At 35.9% G+C, this 18,359-nt stretch overlaps 3 protein-coding genes, 1 long non-coding RNA gene and 1 pseudogene across 6 annotated transcripts; all 5 read left to right on the top strand.

The window, feature by feature from the left end:
- The first annotated feature begins 975 nt into the window (after positions 1-975).
- On the top strand, positions 976-2,354 carry LOC104772564 (putative F-box protein At3g10790 pseudogene; annotated as a pseudogene).
- Positions 2,355-3,128: 774 nt separating this feature from the next.
- LOC147918915 (uncharacterized) lies at positions 3,129-4,990 on the top strand. The gene is made up of 2 exons (XR_015594008.1): positions 3,129-3,475; positions 3,557-4,990. It is a non-coding gene; the product is annotated as an uncharacterized LOC147918915 (long non-coding RNA).
- A 2,794-nt stretch (positions 4,991-7,784) lies between these two features.
- LOC104770962 (cytochrome P450 714A2-like) lies at positions 7,785-10,498 on the top strand. Its single transcript, XM_087504517.1, has 5 exons — positions 7,785-8,132; positions 8,825-9,051; positions 9,150-9,400; positions 9,489-9,876; positions 9,963-10,498. The coding sequence occupies exons 1-5, from the start codon at positions 7,841-7,843 to the stop codon at positions 10,386-10,388; spliced, it is 1,584 nt and encodes a 527-aa protein (XP_087360643.1). The 5' UTR covers positions 7,785-7,840; the 3' UTR covers positions 10,389-10,498.
- A 375-nt stretch (positions 10,499-10,873) lies between these two features.
- On the top strand, positions 10,874-12,918 carry LOC104770961 (uncharacterized). 3 transcript variants are annotated; one of them, XR_764685.3, is made up of 8 exons: positions 10,874-11,175; positions 11,359-11,437; positions 11,631-11,694; positions 11,800-12,053; positions 12,169-12,215; positions 12,342-12,406; positions 12,498-12,538; positions 12,632-12,918. XR_764685.3 is itself a non-coding variant. In XM_087505620.1 (8 exons), the coding sequence occupies exons 2-4, from the start codon at positions 11,397-11,399 to the stop codon at positions 11,940-11,942; spliced, it is 312 nt and encodes a 103-aa protein (XP_087361746.1). In that variant the 5' UTR covers positions 10,912-11,175; positions 11,359-11,396; the 3' UTR covers positions 11,943-12,053; positions 12,169-12,215; positions 12,342-12,406; positions 12,498-12,538; positions 12,632-12,918. The 3 variants fall into 3 exon arrangements, 1 of the variants encoding a protein (XP_087361746.1); XR_015593264.1 differs by having other exon boundaries at positions 10,912-11,175; positions 11,359-11,516; XM_087505620.1 differs by having other exon boundaries at positions 10,912-11,175; positions 11,567-11,694.
- Positions 12,919-14,133: 1,215 nt separating this feature from the next.
- Positions 14,134-17,254, top strand: LOC104770960 (putative E3 ubiquitin ligase SUD1). The gene is made up of 8 exons (XM_087503777.1): positions 14,134-14,471; positions 14,596-15,138; positions 15,199-15,386; positions 15,486-15,797; positions 15,874-16,022; positions 16,136-16,287; positions 16,402-16,548; positions 16,643-17,254. The coding sequence occupies exons 1-8, from the start codon at positions 14,232-14,234 to the stop codon at positions 17,018-17,020; spliced, it is 2,109 nt and encodes a 702-aa protein (XP_087359903.1). The 5' UTR covers positions 14,134-14,231; the 3' UTR covers positions 17,021-17,254.
- Positions 17,255-18,359: the final 1,105 nt, after the last annotated feature.

Genomic DNA, 18,359 nt, shown 5'->3' with positions numbered 1-18,359 from the left:
CTTTGATTTGAAATATTGAGCCAAATTACATGTCTGCCTTTCAATCTTATCAAGCATTTAGCAAATCTATGATTGATTGCCTATTAAACCTATAAATTTAAAAGAATAATAAGTAGGAGTGTGTGTGACAGTAGGACAAAGTGTCTAACTAAGGATGTATAAATGAAGAACAGAAGGTTCCTATAATTGGGTGTTTGGGTGCCTCAATTTTACATAATTGGCCACCAAAATACATAAACTGACGGTACGTATGCCGTGGTAAGACACTCTAATCTTGTATTATGTAAAGGCTGATCATTATATCGCGGTGGACAATTATGTAAATGGGGATATCCAAACACCGCATTGTAGGCATATTTTAAACGAAATATTTATTTTAATTTTATAAGTTGAAATCTTATGCATTTCAAAATAATGTCTAAACAATATTTTTTAATCCAAAATTACATCTTAATTTGTGAGATTATTTTTATTTTTTTACTTATAGTTTCAAATCATTTTTACATTTGAAAACCTACATTTTAGCCATTTAGAAAGTTGATTAAATATAATGTTAATTTTTTTTAAAACCAAAATTTATGTCACTAGCTCAAATATTCAAACTTTCAAACTAAAATCTAGTAAATTAATTGGTCTAGATCTGTCCACGCGTCCGCATATACCATTAAAAAAAATGTGATACAAATCTCCAAAATCTGACATTTTATTTTACTTTTTAATTTGTTTCCTAAAACTAAAATTGATGTGAGTCATATTTGCAAACTAAGAATCAAATTATTGGTCTAGATCCGTCCACGCTACTGAGTATCTAATAAGTATCATCGGTCTAAATCCATCCACGCATCCACGTATAAGATTTGGTGCTAAGGTCTTGTCCACCATAAAAAAAAATGCGAGAGGTCTATCTTCAGATCTCCAAAATCTGTGAAGAGGTAAGGGTTTCAGAGTAAACAACAACCAAAAGAGTGAGCAGAGCTGAAAACAGCCATGATCCGGCTTGGGTCGAAAGAGAAGGGGTGTTACACTTCACCACCTTTGACAATGTCCCAAACCTACCCGTTGGAGAGGATTCCTGTAGAAATGAAAGAGGAGATTCTCATGAAATTGAAGGGCAAATGCATCTCGAAGTTCATCAGCGTTTCTAAATCCTGGTCATCGATAGTCCGTAGCAAACGTTTCACCAACTTGTACCTGAATCGATCTATGGCTCGACCACGTATCCTTTTCTCATTGACCGCCCGTGGAGACAATGAGATGCAGCTCTTCTACTCTTGCTCTCAGGAGGATCCATCTTCTGATCATCAAACGGTCAGTTGTCACCTCTGAATCAAGATGACTGGTGTGAATTTTATCCACCTGTCTGCGGCTTGCTGTGCTATCTGAATGATAATAATAGAGTGATGATTGGGAATCCTACTACTGGTCAATTTATTACTTTGCCGAGAGTCCAAACTGTGAGGGAAGACATAAGCTACTTCTTTGGATATGATCCTGTTAATGGTGAATACAAAGTGTTGTGCATGACGGCACCACATAATAGTACATCAAGCGTTCTTGTGTCGCAGGAGCATCAAGTTTTCACTGTAGGAGCCATGAGAAAGAAATGGAGAAAGATCGAATGCAAACATCCCCATTTTGCTAATCCTAGAACTCAATGGGTATGCAGCAATGGGGTTGTGTATTATATAGCTTGGATAGGCAAAGTTCCTTCTCTGATGTGCTTTGATGTTGGTTCTGAAAAGTTTAGTGTCATTAAGTTACCCAGTGACGGGTATGTCCAATATCTGTCGCACTACAGCGAAAAGATAGCTGCGGCGAATGTGTTATTCACCGGTAAAGTTGACTTGTGGGTCCTTGAAGATGCCAGCAAACCACATTGGTCACATGTTTCAATCGTGATTCCTTCTTGGACAGATTCATATGATCAGTTTGATTTTTTCACGTTAAGGGGTAGACTTGGCACCGGCGAGCTTGTATTTGCACCGGCCTTTGTCACAGACCCGTTCTATATACTATGTTACGATCTCAAGGAAAGCAAAGCTAGAAAAATCCAGGTCGAAGGAATTGGGACTCACCTAACGCATATACATGTCTATCTGGATCATGTTGAGAGTCCTATGTTTCTGGAACTGTAAGGTAATCATCTGTTGATGACTAGTTCTTTGGTGTTGTTGTCTGCTGAACTAATCTCTCTCTTTCTCTTTCGTTGTTTTTTTCTTTTTCTTTCAAGTTTTTGAATTAAGTTTTTGGATATTGTTTGTTTAAGACTAATCCTTATTGGAATATGATCAACAATGGTTCTGTATGCTTTTGAATTTATGCAATTGCAATGTTTATGACTTGTTTTAATAATTTATGATTTTGTGTTGAGCTTTACTTCTTCGGTTTTTTTTAATTTGATTTATTTTGGCGAGAATTATGAGTTTAAAAAAGATTTATTAGTAATTTGATGTTTTTTTATCACCCATCTTATAAATCTTTTGCTTAAGAGCAAAATGACCTCAATAATTACTAGTAAATCTTTTTTAATTATGTTTGACTAAACCATCACACACATTCGTGCTCGGAGATTTTATGTAACTTTACAATATGTTTTTTTATTTAACCTATTGTTTGAAATCAATTCTACATTTGAAAATCTACATTTTGGCCATTTTGGAAAGTTACTTAAATCAAATCTTTGAGACTTTTTATTTGTTTCCTAAAACTAAAATTTATGTCACTATAGCTCATATATATTCAAACTTTTAAACTAAGGATCTAAATCAAGTCTTATCAATTGAAGTCATTTCTAAGTTTGAAAATTTAGCAATTGAAAAGTTAAATAATTGAATCTTATTTTTGTGATTTTTATTTTTATTTTTTTTGTTCCCTAAAACTAAAATTTCTATCAGTCATATTTTTAAACTTTCAAAATAAGAATCTAATCAAATTATCGGTTTAGATCCGTCCACGCATAATAATAATCTAATAAACATCATCGGTATATCCGTCCACGCGTCCGCGTATACGATTATGTGCTAAGGTGTTGTCCTAAAACTAAAATTTCTATCAGTCATATTTTCAAACTTTTAAACTAAGAATAATTAGATTATCGGTCTAGATCCGTCCATGCGTAATAAGAATCTAATAAATATCATCGGTATATCCGTCCACGCGTCCGTGTATACGATTAGGTGCTAAGGTGTTGTCCACCATACAAAAAAAAGTGAGAGGTCTATCTACATGCAAATCTCCAAAATCCATAAAGAGAGTAGGGTTTCAGAGTAAACAACAACCAAAAGAGTGAGCAGAGCTGAAAACAGCCATGATCCGGCTTGGTTCAAAAGAGAGGAGGTCTAACAACACTTCACCACCTTTGATAAGGTCCCAAACCTATCCGTTGGAAAGTATGCCTCCATAAATGAAAAAGGAGATCCTCATGAAATTGAAGGGAAAATACATCTCCAAGTTCATCAGCGTTTTTAAATACGGAGTTAAGTTTTCACCAACTTGTACCTGAATCGATTTTGGATCAGATACGTATTCTTCTCACACTAATCGACCGTGGAGACAGGGAGAAGCAGGTCTTCCACTCTTTCTCTCAGGAGGATCCAACTTTTGATCATCATACGGTCAGTTGTAAGTTTGTAACCGGTATCATGACTTTTCTCCACCTGTATGTGGCTTGATTTGCTGTCTAAATGTTTATAATCTAGTAATGATTGGGAATCTAAACCGTTAGATGAGATAAAAAAAACAATCTCAACCGTTAGGTGCGATTTTTGAAAGATGGGAGTAAGACGAAGAAACATGATTATTGAAAAAAAAAACTTGCAACTGTTGGGATCATTAATAATTCTAAACCGTTGGATGAGATAAAAAATATTCTCATTTGTTGGATTTAAGTTGACTTTTGTAACACCCGCAAACCAAATTGTGCGTTTTGGGTGAGGGTGTCGATCGACACCAAGGGGGTGTCGGTCAACACCATTGATTTTCTGGTTCGATCGAATTGATTTAATCGTCGATTTTTGGCCGGTTTGGTTTAAGGAAACCATTGAACCGAGTTGTAAAAGGGGGAAAACGACCTAAGGTCGTGTTTTTGTGTTGTTTCGCCGCTTTTAAAGAAAAACAAAAGAGAGAGTTGGTTCTTGAGGTTCTAGAGAGAGTTTGTAAGATTTCAAAGCTTTGTGGGAGAGATCTTGCTGTGGGAGTGAGGATTCAAGGCTAGGATCGTGTGGGAAGCTTGCTGGGAGTGTGGATTTGTCCATTGTTGGTCAGAAACTTCCTGCAAAGAGGTGAATGCATGACCATGGCTTATCTAAGCCTTTGATTCCTTGTTCTTGCTTGTTTGTTGCTTCTTTGTGTGTTTTTCTTGCTGGGATTTGTTGCTACAGGTTCCTACGGATGTATAAGGCTTGGGTTTCGAGTATTGGATGATTTGGTGGAGTTTGGGAGCGAGATTCGACTCTCGGCTTCGAGCGGATCAAGATTGCAGAGGGAGTGTCGATCGACACCACTTGGTGTCGGTCGACACCAGCAAATTGGGCATCGATCGACACTGTGGGGTAGTGTCGCTCGACACCAAGAGCCAATGTCGATCGACACTTGGCTGGTGTCGGTCGACACCTCCCTTCCAGCGAGACGATGTTTGATTTCCTGGTTTGTATGTTTTGTTTGTTGTTTGTTTGGAATATTGGAATCACTGTTGCTTGTGTGTATAGCCCAGTAGATGAGAGGATTGCCTCACTGAGTGTTTATCAAATACTCATGCATCTCAATATGTGTTTGTGGTGCAGGTAAAAGCAAAGCATGATCGTGGAATCCAGGCAATAAAGTGGAGGATGTTCTAGGGACTCGGTTTGATGTTGTCTGGCATTGCTAGGTTGCTAGAGTTGGGTCATTAGAACATTGCTAGGTTGCTGGTTTTATGTTTCCTGTTATTTGATTATTGGATATTGTTGATGTTATATTTATTGGTTATATTATTGGATATTGAGATTGGTTATTCCGCTGAGGATTGTGATTGTGATTAGGTGGCTAGTGGATATAGGACCACTTGTTGTAGTTTATTTATAATATTTTATATTTATATATTTATTATTTATTATTTTTTTTTTAAAAAAGATCGGTCCTTTCAACTTTTATATATAATAAACAAAGAGCTGTAAAACATAGAGGTGTGAAACAAAAATTTGTAAAAATTAATAGAAGCGATTTTTGAAAAATGGGGATACGACGAAGAAACACGATTATTGGAAAAAAAAAAAAAAAAAAACTTGCAACTGTTGGGATAATGGAGAAACAGCTTAGTCAAGTACCTGAGAAGGGTCTCCTAACCATAAAGTCGATATCAGTTGATCTTTTAATCTCAATCTTCTCGAGATTGCCGGTGAAATCCATTGCAAGGTGTCTTTGCGTTTCGAATAAATGGGCTTACATTATCCACCATCGAGATTTTACCAAATTTTACATGAAAATATCGTCGACTCGTCCCTGTCTCTTGCTCAACTTCAAAGTCAACGGTAATTGGTTCTTCTTCTCCGTACCTTAGGACCAGAACTTGTGTCTTTAGCTACCGGTCGTCACATGAGTTTTCCCACCGAACTTGTTTATAATAGGATTTCACCTTCTGTATGTGGATTGGTTGTATGTGGTTTAGATAGGAATCATCTGTGGGTATACAACCCTAGTACAGGACAGTGCATAGATTTACCCAAAACGACATCACTAGGACCTAGTATATATAAGATAAATTAAGTAATATTGTATAATCAATACAATAAAAATTGGGTGTGCTTCTCTCAAAGTATTGACACCTCAGCTTTTTAGTTGAAGGAGGAGTTGACATATCAATTAAAACAGTTAGTCAATCAAATTATAAGGATTAATACAGCTCAATATTTTTGTCCAATAATAATCCTTCTCCATTCCACATCTTTCCTTCTGCTTTCTGTTATGGGCCCAGCCCAATTACAATGGTGTCCAAGAAAAACAGTAAAAGAACCCAAATTAACATGTGTATGGCAACTGAGGAATGTGACAAGCAATGAACACTCAACACCAGAGGAAAGAAAGAGGATATCGAAACCCTAATCGGATTTCATCCAAAGAAAAGAACAATAGTCTCAAACCATGCTTGAAGCAAGTGAAGGCTACGAGTCTCTCATACTTGATGCTATGTTTCAGATTTGGCTGCCAAATTGAACCTTAATATTCCAGTCTTTCTTTAGTTCTAAAACCCAAAGGAAGATTTGGATCAGAGGAAGCTCCCAATAAATCCAACGATTCAATGACGATCCAACTTAGCCCCATAGTCCACCAACAAAGTGTGTGTTCAGACTCATTAGATGAGATTTGATCTTTGTCGCCATCAGAAAATTTTGAACCGTTGTTCTTATGAAACCTGGTGCTGGTGGGATCGTGGCGGGATAGAATCATGTATATAGTGATAGTAGTTCGAGTGAGACTGTGTTTAAGATAATAAAATTGAAGTCTTTTAATGATTAGACCAAAGGAGTTGAGAAGTTTTACAGTTAGATTTCAAAGAAGCTAGAACAATGATGGAGAAGACTCTTGAAATTTGAAAGCTAGATTCTGCGGCATAGTGCAGGTTATTTCTAGAAAAACAAAACTATAAAAACATGTTTTACCACGATTACTCTATAAATTATGTTTAAAAAAAATATAAAACAAAAAACTTATAAAAAAAAACATATAAAAACAAATCCTTAGGGTGGGAACTAACCTAGTGGTATTAGTAACTAGCATGTAACAAAGACAAATAAGTAAAATTGACAAATCGTTGTAATTTCTTTTCCAACAATCAAATATATTGATATCAATATATACGAGTTTACAACAAGTATAAACATTTCAAAACAACAAGAAAATAAAATAATTTCGATGAGGAATATAATCATTTTTGTAATTTACTAGTAATGGTACAAAATATAAAATGTGTACAATTATAGTGTTTTATGGGTGTTTTTTACTCCTTCCATAATAATTGTGATGATGAGTTCCTATGTGTTAACACTTAGTAATATATAGATTATAGTGTGTTTTTTTTAGTACACATTTTATATAAAAAAAAAAATTGTGTTCGCTTTACACTATTAGAGATTTCGAGTGAATAACTTGGATTTACATAAAAACTTACATATTACTTTTGTAATTTACTAGTAAACGTATAAAATGTAAATTGTGTACAATTACACCCCACTCCAGATTTGATGGGGTGTTTTTTACTCCTTCCTCCTCAATAATTGTGGTGATGGTTTCCTATGTGTTAATATATAGTTATGGTGCTTGAATCTACTTAGATATATGTATAATTAATACTACATATTTTAATTTTAATTTTAATTTTAAATGTGTTCGCTTTACACTATTGAAAGATTTTGAGTGAATAAATTGGATTTGCTAAAATCATATTTGATTGATGAATGTTTGAAATCTATAATGTTGCTTTTTGAGATGATTCTATAGCTTTGTTTGGTCGTGTTTTCCAAATATAAGCCCAGGAATAATTTGGACATGCTAAAAGTATATGGACCGGGCGTCCCTAGATTGTTCCCTATTGTGATATATCTCTAATATTTAATAATATAATAAATATCTGAATTTTTATTGTTTCATTATCTGAAATAAAAATAATTCAATAGAATAACAATTTAAGAAAATAAAAATTTGGACTTATTTGTTCACAGTAGAAATGATTTAATAAAATTATATTTTGGATTTATATGTTCAAAAGGAATCTGGTTTAGACTATATATAAGGGTCAAGAAGAGAAGAGTAAAGCATATATATATATTAAAAAAAAAAAAAATCTTGAATAGACAAAAGAGTGAAAATGGAGAGTTTGGCTGTTCCTTCGGTAAATGCAATCTTGTGCATAGTTATTGTCGGAATCGTCAGCGTATGTTATCATGTATATGGCAGAGCGGTAGTGGAGCTGTGGAGGATGCGGAGGAGTCTAAAGATCCAAGGCGTGAAAGGTCCTCCACCGTCGATCTTTAACGGGAATGTGTCGGAGATGCAACGAATCCAGTCGGAGGCTAAACACTGTTCCGGCGATAACATCATTTCTCATGACTATTCCTCTTCTCTCTTTCCTCATTTTGCTCACTGGCGAAAACAATACGGTTTGTTTTTTTTTTTTTTTTTTTTTTTATCTTTCTCGAATCTCGTAAACTTTGTTTTATACAAATGCATAGTATCGAGATAGTCTTTGGTAAAAGGATAGTTTTACCACTTTGCATTTGGTTCTTCCGCAACCGATGCAAGTCTATTGAACATTTTTTCTGTAACTTTGTCACACACAAATAATTCAACAATTGGAGAAAAAAAACTAATGTAGGAATTAAAATTTGCAAGAACTATTTCTCACATGTTTCCATTAAAATAACTTATGTTGTTAGAACAAGAATCAGTGTTCTTAATAGTTTCGTCCATTCCAATGAAAAGGCATACACAAAAAGACAGCTTTGCACGTTTTTTCTCAGTTAACGTTACAGGAAGAAAATCCATAACCAGATAGAAATAAAATATCCCATAAACGACACCAAATAGAATCCAAAAAAAAAAAATTACGTCTTCGCAATATCTAAATAAATTAGAGAACTCTGTAAAAAAATAAAAAATAAAAAAAAAAGAAATATGGTCCACGTACATATTTAGTTTCTTTAATTTATAATAACCAAAAAAAAAATGATTGTGATTTGGGTAGCTAAAGCTGAACTAAGTTTAGTATTGGTTTGGATTATTACGCAATAATTATTTAAGTATCTTTATTTCTGTGTAATTTTTTTTTTATATATACAAAACTGTAATGAAGGGAGGATTTACACATACTCAACCGGGTTAAAGCAGCACATTTACATAAACGATCCGGAAATGGTGAAGGAGCTTAGCCAAACCAACACACTTAACCTTGGAAGAATCACTCACATCACCAAACGCCTTAATCCTATTCTTGGCAGTGGCATCATCACCTCTAACGGGCCTCATTGGGCTCATCAACGTCGTATCATCGCCCATGAGTTTACCCATGACAAAATCAAGGTCTTACTCTATTCTTTCAGATTTAGCACCCGATATAGCCGGATTGTTAAATTTTTCTTCATGGATTAATTAAAGACTTAGTTATTGGAAATGTGAAGGGAATGGTTGGTTTAATGGTGGAGTCTTCTATGCCAATGTTGAACAAATGGGAAGAGATGGTGAGAAGAGGAGGAGAACAAGGGTGTGACATAAGAGTGGACGAAGACCTTAAGGATGTCTCGGCTGATGTTATCGCTAGGGCTTGCTTTGGGAGCTCTTTTTCAAAAGGCAAAACTATATTCTCTATGATTAGAGATCTTTTAACGGCCATTACTAAACAGAGCGTCCTCTTCAGATTCAATGGCTTCACGTAAGTCGTCTCGGTATCGTTAAAACGTTTTATTCTTCTTCATTCCACGCAAAACATATAATTAATTGAATACATAAATGGTGGCAAGTGATATGGTGTTTGGGAGAAAGAAGCAAGGTGATGTGAATATTGATGCGCTTGAGAGGGAACTGGAATCTTCGATATGGGAAACGGTGAAGGAGAGGGAGACTGAATGTGTCGAACCTCATAAGAAGGATCTAATGCAGTTGATACTCGAGGGAGCGATCCGTAGCTGCGATGGTAACTTGTGGGACAAGTCAGCTTATAGACGTTTTGTGGTGGACAATTGCAAGAGCATCTATTTTGCTGGCCATGACTCAACGGCAGTCTCCGTGTCTTGGTGCCTTTTGCTCCTTGCTCTCAATCCTAGTTGGCAGATTCGAATTCGTGATGAAATCTTGAATTCTTGCAAGAATGGCATTCCCGACGCAGAAACCATCCACAACCTTAAAACGGTAATCTTTTCTATATAGTCCTAGAGGAAACGTTAGAGAATATTACATTGAGAATAAGTTGTGACATAATATAAAATATAAAATAGGTGACAATGGTAATACAAGAAACAATGAGACTATATCCACCAGCACCAATCGTGGGAAGAGAAGCATTCACAGAGATAAGACTCGGAGACCTTGTGGTACCAAAAGGAATGTGCATTTGGACACTCATTCCTGCTTTACACCGAGACCCCGAGATCTGGGGATCAGACGCAAACGACTTCAAGCCAGAGAGGTTCAGTGAAGGGATCTCCAAAGCTTGCAAATACCCTCAGTCATACATCCCATTTGGCCTCGGACCAAGAATATGCTTAGGCAAAAACTTTGCTATGATGGAAGTCAAAGTCCTCATTTCACTTATTGTCTCAAAGTTCAGTTTTACACTCTCTCCGACATATCAACACTCCCCAAGCCATAAACTGCTTGTAGAGCCTCAACATGGTGTTGTGATTAGGGTTGTTTGTCAGTGAGATGTTGCGTTATGTGATGCGTAGACTTTGATAATGATTTCTTTTGCTTTGTGATGTATAATTTAATTTGAATGTTCGAATGTCTAAAGCTAAAGTCTCTTACATTTTTTCATTTCTCTCTCTTTAATCTCTTTTAATTGCAGCTCAAATCTGTAAAATGCAAGAATCTGGAATCTACATCTAAGTCCAAGCATACCAAGAATATAGTCAACATATAAAAATTGCACTTATCAGATTATATTAGCACAAGACAATCTACAGACCTCACTAGTAAATATGTATTATATAGTTACATTTTTTGCTACAAAATATAATAATAACAAATAATATCTATAAATTGTTACAAATTAGTGACAAAATTTAAATTAATAGTTATTGTAGCTAATTAGTTACTAAGTGTAGCTATATAGTGACAAATAGTAACATACATAATTTGTAGAAAAATGTTACATATTTAGTGACATAAAATTTTGTAACACTATAACACACAACTTTAAATGTAACAATTTGTAACATTTTCCTTATCCTTAAACACTTAAAATATTTTTCTTTCCCTTCCTCGGTGACCTAAAATTTATTTTTCCCCAAACTAAAATTAAGGCAATCTGTTTCGAGAGTGTGGAGATGAGATCTCCGTCCTCCTGACCTGAGGAGGAAGATGAGAGAGAGACTCGCAATCTTTCAGATCGGAGAAACGTTCTTCAGGATCCTCCTCCAACCTAAACTCGAAATCACCAGCGTGACTGTGACCTACGATTGTTAGCCTACGCTCCGCAAAATTCACTCCGTAAGTCTCTCCGGCGATTTTCTGGGTCCTTAACGCCCTCGAAATCGCTCACTGTTCTTGGGTTATCTTTTTCTGGCTCCATCTCTGCGAAATTTTGCTTGTCGTTCATTGGATTATATCCTTAGTTTGTTGGTCTCTCTGTTGATTTTATATATCTCGATTTTGGATTTTTTGGATTCTTAGGGCTCCGGAAATGGTCATCGACGTTTAAACGGAGAAAGATGCCTCTGCTGATTCACCCACTTCTGTTCTCAACGAGGAGGTTTATTTTGTGTTATACATTTCTCCTTTGGTATAATATTGTGTAAAAAGCTTAGAAAGAAAAAGTTTTCTGTAAATGGGTATATTACTTTCACTGCTACTTGATTTTGCTCTTTATCTGATTTTGAAGGATAACTGATTTTGGTCTCCGTCATCGTAACACTGATTTTGGTCTCCGTTATCTGATTTTGAAGGATGGTTCTTCTTCGAAGCCTTCTCTCTTCGGCTCTGTTTATTATGCAGGTTTCCATTACAAAGGTAACTCCGACAAATACATATTGCTCTCTTTCATGTTTGATTTTGTTCTCTCTTAAATCACGACTTCTGAACTTTAAATATTTGTGTATGCTTTGTTTTTTTCAGGTTCATCCATCTTAATGTACTTGGCACACAAACTCATTGTTTGGTATCAGGGACAAGAAGCTTCAATGCTGCTTCCTTTCTCATATGCTGTTGTCTCGGGTGCTATAGGATCATGTTCGGTTTTATTTGCCAAGTCACTGTGAGATGCTCTGTGACTTGATTTATTTCTCTCATTGTCACATCGACTTAATCTATTTTGTCACATAGCCATTGGAGAAATATTCTCTGCTACAGACTCTGTTTGCACCTTGCAAGTAAGAATTTTCTTAACATTGGGTGTTGCAGTATGCTTCTTTCGCTCTTCTCCTCAAACTTCAGCACTAGAATTTGGAGTTAACCAGAAAAGTTCTAACTCATTTTCTTTCTCAGGCTGGATTGCTCAGTGCTTTCATTATGAAGAATCTCTATATTGGAAGGTATATATTGCGTGTTTATGGCTCGTTATATACATGATTTTCTTTTTTAGTTAGTTTTTGATAGTTCTATGCTCTGTTAGTTACGTTCTTTCTTTAATACTTTACTTTCTTTTTTGGTTAAATCAGGCACTCTACTGATCGTGAAGTTGTACATATTTATGCTATAGTATGCATCTGCATAAATGTTCATGGTAACTCATCGGTTACATAAAGACAAAGTGTATTCCATTTGTATCTCCATATTTAAGCCTTGTCTTTACTAATTATATGATTTTATTGCAGGCCTGAATATATACTTTTGGTTATCATTCATCCCTGTCATTGTAAGTAAACAAAAGCAAGAATAAGTAAAAAAACTTGAAATCCATAAGACACTAACACTAAGAGAATGTGTTTGTATTTGTTTATTGTTTAAGCTTGTCATCTTGGTTGGAACCAAACTAGAGCACGTTGTCTCAGGTTAAGGAGCAGCAGACATGCACAACTAATGGGGCTCAAGTCAAACCACATGACAGACTCTTCTGGTTTGGGAAACTATCTTTTTTGAATGTATTTATATATCTTCTATTTGTAAGTGGTTTTTAACTCTCTGTTTGAGAGTTTAAAACTCTATCTTGTTTGAGTGTATGATATTAAACTAAGTTTAACATTAATTGTAATTGTGTATGTTTTGCAATTTCATTTTTAATATATTTTCACATAATTTGTTTTTATTGCTAGATATAAAACCTTTCAATAATTTTGATCTAATAAAAGCTACCGTTAACATATATTTGCCGCTTGTCGTTTTTTGTAACAAGTTTATGACAAGTAACTTTGTAGCTTGGTGTGAGTCTATTTGTCACCAAAATTTTGTAACTTTTTGTATATAGTTGCTACTAATACTATTGCCGCAAATTGTAACAAATGGTGGTAGATAAATGTAACATTTTGTAGCAAATAGCTACGTTTACACTAGTATCTAAATTGTAGCAAGTTGCGACAGTTTGCTATGAAGAAAAACTTTGCTACAACCAAATAATTACTAATTTTTTTTGTCACAATTTTGTAGCAAACAAATTTTAGCTACGAAAAATACCACATAACTACAATTATTTCCGTAGCAATGTAGAACATTTTTACTAGTGCCTACATAGTTTCAAAAAAAAAAATGTTATTGGTAAAAGTAGCAAAGACAGTTTGAAAACTACATGATATTTACCAAAATTATCCATCTGGGTAAGTAGGTAAAACTAAAAAATAAAACTTTCATTTGAAAACCAAAAATTATCACTTATGTATATCATCTTTCATCATTGCTTCAAATCAATTATTACTATTATTATTTGGTTCTTGGCAAAACAAAGTGCTCTCTTTTTCTCATAGACTGCTTCACGATTTCCGCGTGACTTGAGTTACTACTACTAATTGGAGTCGTCTCCATTATAAAATATTAATATCAATTCATTATTGGTTTGTATATAACACTTCATTAGTATACTTTGTATATAGTTCGATTAAGGGCTCCAGTTTTATTGGTTTAATAATCTTAGTTTCCAGTTATCTCCGGTTCAGTTCATCTTGTATAGGATATGGAGTTTATCCAACTGTTTTCTCTCCCGATTCACTCTACTGATAGAAAAACTTACCGAATTGGATTAGAATTTAAATCTAATTTAATGCAGTGATCAAAAGTACTAATTAACAAATAAATAAATATAAAATAAGGTTAGCTAGCTCGACTGGATAATGCCAAAAGTAAAAAATAAAAAATACAACACCACAGAGAGAAATTTACTGTGGTAATTGATAAATGAGAAGGAAGCAACAAGAAAAGAAAGAAAAAAAAAAGGTGACTTTCTCTATTTTTCTTCAAGGGTCTTCTAGTCAAAGTGTAAAGACTGTCAACAATAACAAACAAAATACAGTACAAGTCGTCATAACAGCAAAGTGAAGACGACACCAGAGAGAGAGAGAAGCGAGTGAGAGAAGAGAGAAGAGAGAAGAGAGAAGAGAAGCGAGTGAAACTCTCTGAATATGGACGCGTTTCCGGCGGAGAACCAAGTGAACGGTGGCAACGATGAAACTTTTCCGACGACGGGAGACGATGAGAAAGACGACGACGGAGTCGATTTGTGCCGGATTTGTCGATCGCCGGAGCTACCAGAAAACCCCTTGAGGTATCCGTGTGCGTGTAGAGGCTCCATCAAGTATGTTCACCAGCAATGTCTCCTTCTATGGCTCAATCGCCGTGGACACAAGCACTGCGACTGCGAGGTTCTCTATTTCTCTAACTTAACTTCGTTCAATATCGTCACCTTTGTGCAACGAAATAGGGTTTTAGCGTCTAATCGATTTCGGTTTTGACCTTGATTTTTTTATGAATCTGTACGGACGTTAGGTGTGTGGGCGTAGCTACTCCTTTGTCCCTGTTTACTCTGAGAACGCACCAAAGAGGCTCTCATGGCATGAGTTTCTGATCAGAGGACTGTTTCTGAGAGCGTTACGCGTCGTTTCTTGGGTTTTTGTGTTTCTCTTCAACGCCTATTGCTATTCTTTGCATCCTTGCGGGAGAGACGCTGCGATTGAAACTCAGAGAGCTTACCCTGTGTCAGAGATAGTTGCTTCTCTCTGGGTTAGCTTAACCTACAATGTTTTTATCGCTTATGGTTTGACAATAATGGTACTTTTCAAGTTTTTTGTTGAACTTATCCGTGGGCGGCGTCACGTGGTAGTGAATGAACATGGAGCTGTTGGCCTTGTTGTGTTTAAACATTTGCTCATTCTCTGTGCTTGGTGGCATGACCTTCTCGGACGTGTTCCAATCTTCCACGGTCTCATGGTTGAACCTCATGGAGGAGCGTTTCTTTTTGGAAACGCACAGCTTCATGAATTTGGAGCAGTCAGAACGTTTCTCTTCTTTCTTGATGACAACTCATTTGCTGTAAGTCCCCAATTATGACTATACTTTCATTAGACTTACTGCATATTTTTCTTTTGACAGATCTTTCACAAAAGACCCTTTTGGTTTCTCCTAGATATTACCGATCCCAACTACAAGGTCACTAAACTACACATTGGCCAATTTCTATTTGCGTTGGCTTTCCACGGGTCAATGGTGGTGACTGTGGTTCACTTACCAATAATGACCACCTCCCTCGTCAGCCCCTCATTTTTCCCACTCCAATTCTGGTTATTAAGCTCCTCTGTCTTACCTTGTATCATTTGTAGTTTCATGCTGTTTGATATTTTTCTAATCTAACAAAAAACAAACGCTTGAATATAATGCAGGATCTATGATGAAAGGCTTATGCTTGGCTCGATGTCTGCTTATATCTTCTTAGTGGGTCGGGGACCCATCGAGTGGTTAGCCGAGCTTATTAAACAGGCTGTAGAACCCATAGTTCGCAAGTGGATTATCACTGTCAGTTCTTGGCTTGAGTTGAGCGAGTTCTTGCTTGAAAACCATGCAGATCAGAATGTGAGACCATTTCAGAACCTTGATGAATGGTCTCTAGTGTATATACTAGCTGAGGGCTCTGTAGTCAGGTTACACGGATCTCAGAGTGATACCACTTTTGAAGAGGATATTGGCGACGATAGGTAAGAGATAGCTTGAGTTTTGAAAAAAATTTATTCATGTATAAAATTTTGCAATTCTGATAAGTAGAAGTTGCAGGTTTATACTAAAGATCGGACTGATGTTTGTTCTAGCTGCTTTGAGCATTTTTCTCATTAGCACAATCTCCATGGTTTTGCCACTTCTGATAGGAAGGGTGTTCTTCCACTATATCTCTTTCATCATACCTTTCGGACTCAAAAACGACGGTTTGTAACTTTCATCATCTTGCTTCATAACTTTTCTACTTATGGTTTCATTCCAAATGCTGGGTTTATTTTTCTAATTTTAAAGCGTCACATTTCAAATTTTATCATTATAGATTTTTATGGTTTCTGGATTGGATGTTATATCCTGCGAGCAACCTACAAGGGAACTTGCTTCGTATTTTATCAGATCATGGCTGGAAGAACTGATTTGCTTCTCAACCTTGTTCTGTTGTCGATACGGGATGCTTCACTGCTCTCCATCTGGGTAAGCAAACTCAAAACCTCAGGTCTCATTCTTCCAACTTAAGTGAAAAAATGCCTAAAACTATTCTCTTTTTCTGCGGAAATGTTTTAATATTTTGCAAAATCCAATGAACAGATCTCTGGAATCCCTGCAATGCTCGGTCGCCTTATCGACCTTATGATCATCATCCCATTACAAGTGCCGCTAAACGAATCACCGGATTATTCATTGCTCCAAGAATGGTTGATCGGATTAGTCGTCCTTAACATCTGGACCTATCTGGTAAGAAATTCCATCTCGAGTGTCTTTCTAAAATCAAAAACTTGCTTTCTTGGGCAACAAGTCATCTCTCTCTTTCTTTCTTTCTTTCTCACAGACTATGTTCACGCGTATCACCTGTTTCGCAACAGTGGCTTGGCGGGAGAAATTAGTGAGAATCAGAAATGTCCGATTCCACTGTCTTTCCACTTCGTGGCTGCTTCTAGAAATCATTTATACCATCATGTTCACTCTTATAGCCACTCTCGTCTTTCCTTTCTTGGTGGCATACTCTCTATTCCCATGTCTTGGATTTTCTGGTGAAGTCAACATAGCCGTGCAGAGGTTCATATGGCCGGTGCTATTAGCAATCATCATCTTGGGGTTCGTAGCCAAGCTCATCCTTGATCTCTTCGTTTATATTCACCGAGTGGAATACAATGATCGATATCTGGTGGGAGACAGAGTGGCTGATTTCAGTGAAGATCTTAAGTAAGGGATCAACTCAGGACGGATATTGCATAGAATCTTTTCTCAGATTTCTTTTCTTCAATCTTTTAATCTCTCTAATCTTGTTTAAAGGTCATCCATCTTTAGCAATTATCAGGTTTTAAAAAACTCAGTTTGATTTTAGGATATTACAAAACTCAGTCAACGATCTTTGAAACATTTTTTGACAAGTTTTTTTTTAATGAATTGCGTCTTGGGGCAACATAAGTTGCATTGATATTAATGGATCTTGTACTAGTGAAGGTTGCTTGTTATAAGGTCGATACGTTCGTATCAATATGTGGTCTGATTTTGTTTTAGGCTCTCGACTACACAATGTATTTACAACAGAGGTAGTTCTCCAGAATTGGAGTACTCTTGAACTTGAACTTGAAACTGGAATTGGAGTACTCTTGTTTGGTGCTAATGAGGAATGGAGATTTAGAATCTAACAAAAACTTGATTGTAAGTAAAAATTATTCTACATTTTGTGGTGCTCATTGCTATTCTGCAGGCACACTTGCCTCATCTCTGTTTTTGCTTTTTCTCAACTTGAGCTCTTGAAGAAAAAATGGTCAAGAGCTTGGTCTGCTGTGACACGCTTGGACGGATTATATTTCAGCAAACCATACAACAGATCTGCAAATCCAGATCATGTGTTGTCTAAATTTTTTGTTACCATATCCTGTAAGATATTGTGAGAAAGTTTATACTTCAGATCATATGGCATATCAAACGAAACATATCATTAGACACAAAGAAGAATCTATGGACGCTTAACCTTGAGACGATCAAGTCTTTTTTTACATCCATAATACTATTACTATCTCTAGAGTTGGCTCCTTCATTCCAATTCAGCCTGCTTCCCTCTCCTGTAATGCAACAAGCAATGAGCATTTAATTATATATATTTGTATGAAGTTTTGTGTATCCAAAAGTTTAAAGAGAAAAAGTGACCTGGATTTTCGGGTCATATGTTCAGGCAAAGGTCCCAATGCCCTCTCCATCATAGCTCGATGTTCATGGTTATCATGCGTCTGAAAGAGAGCCTCACCCTACTAGTATACAGTGTTAAAAAAGTTGAAAATAGTAGTAAGCAAAACAACTCAAAATGCAGAGATATATAGAGTTAATATAACAAGATAAGGAGAAAAACTATACCGTGCATGTCAAATAGTATACAACCTACACTCCATAAGTCACATTTGTAAAAGTCTACAAGAAAAAACCCTACATAATTTTTTAAAAAAAAAGAAAAACTAGTTAAAACATCAAGGCCCCTCCTCACAAGTCTAAAAAACCTATATAGTTTCCAAAAGAAAAATATAACTAAATATTTTTCTTTG

Source organism: Camelina sativa, chromosome 20, assembly GCF_030686135.1.
Source record: "Camelina sativa cultivar CO46 ecotype springtype chromosome 20, ASM3068613v1".
NCBI classification, from domain to species: Eukaryota; Viridiplantae; Streptophyta; class Magnoliopsida; order Brassicales; family Brassicaceae; genus Camelina; species Camelina sativa.
The sequence above is the reverse complement of the archived record's forward strand: the minus strand, read 5'-3'. Positions and strand labels throughout refer to the sequence as shown.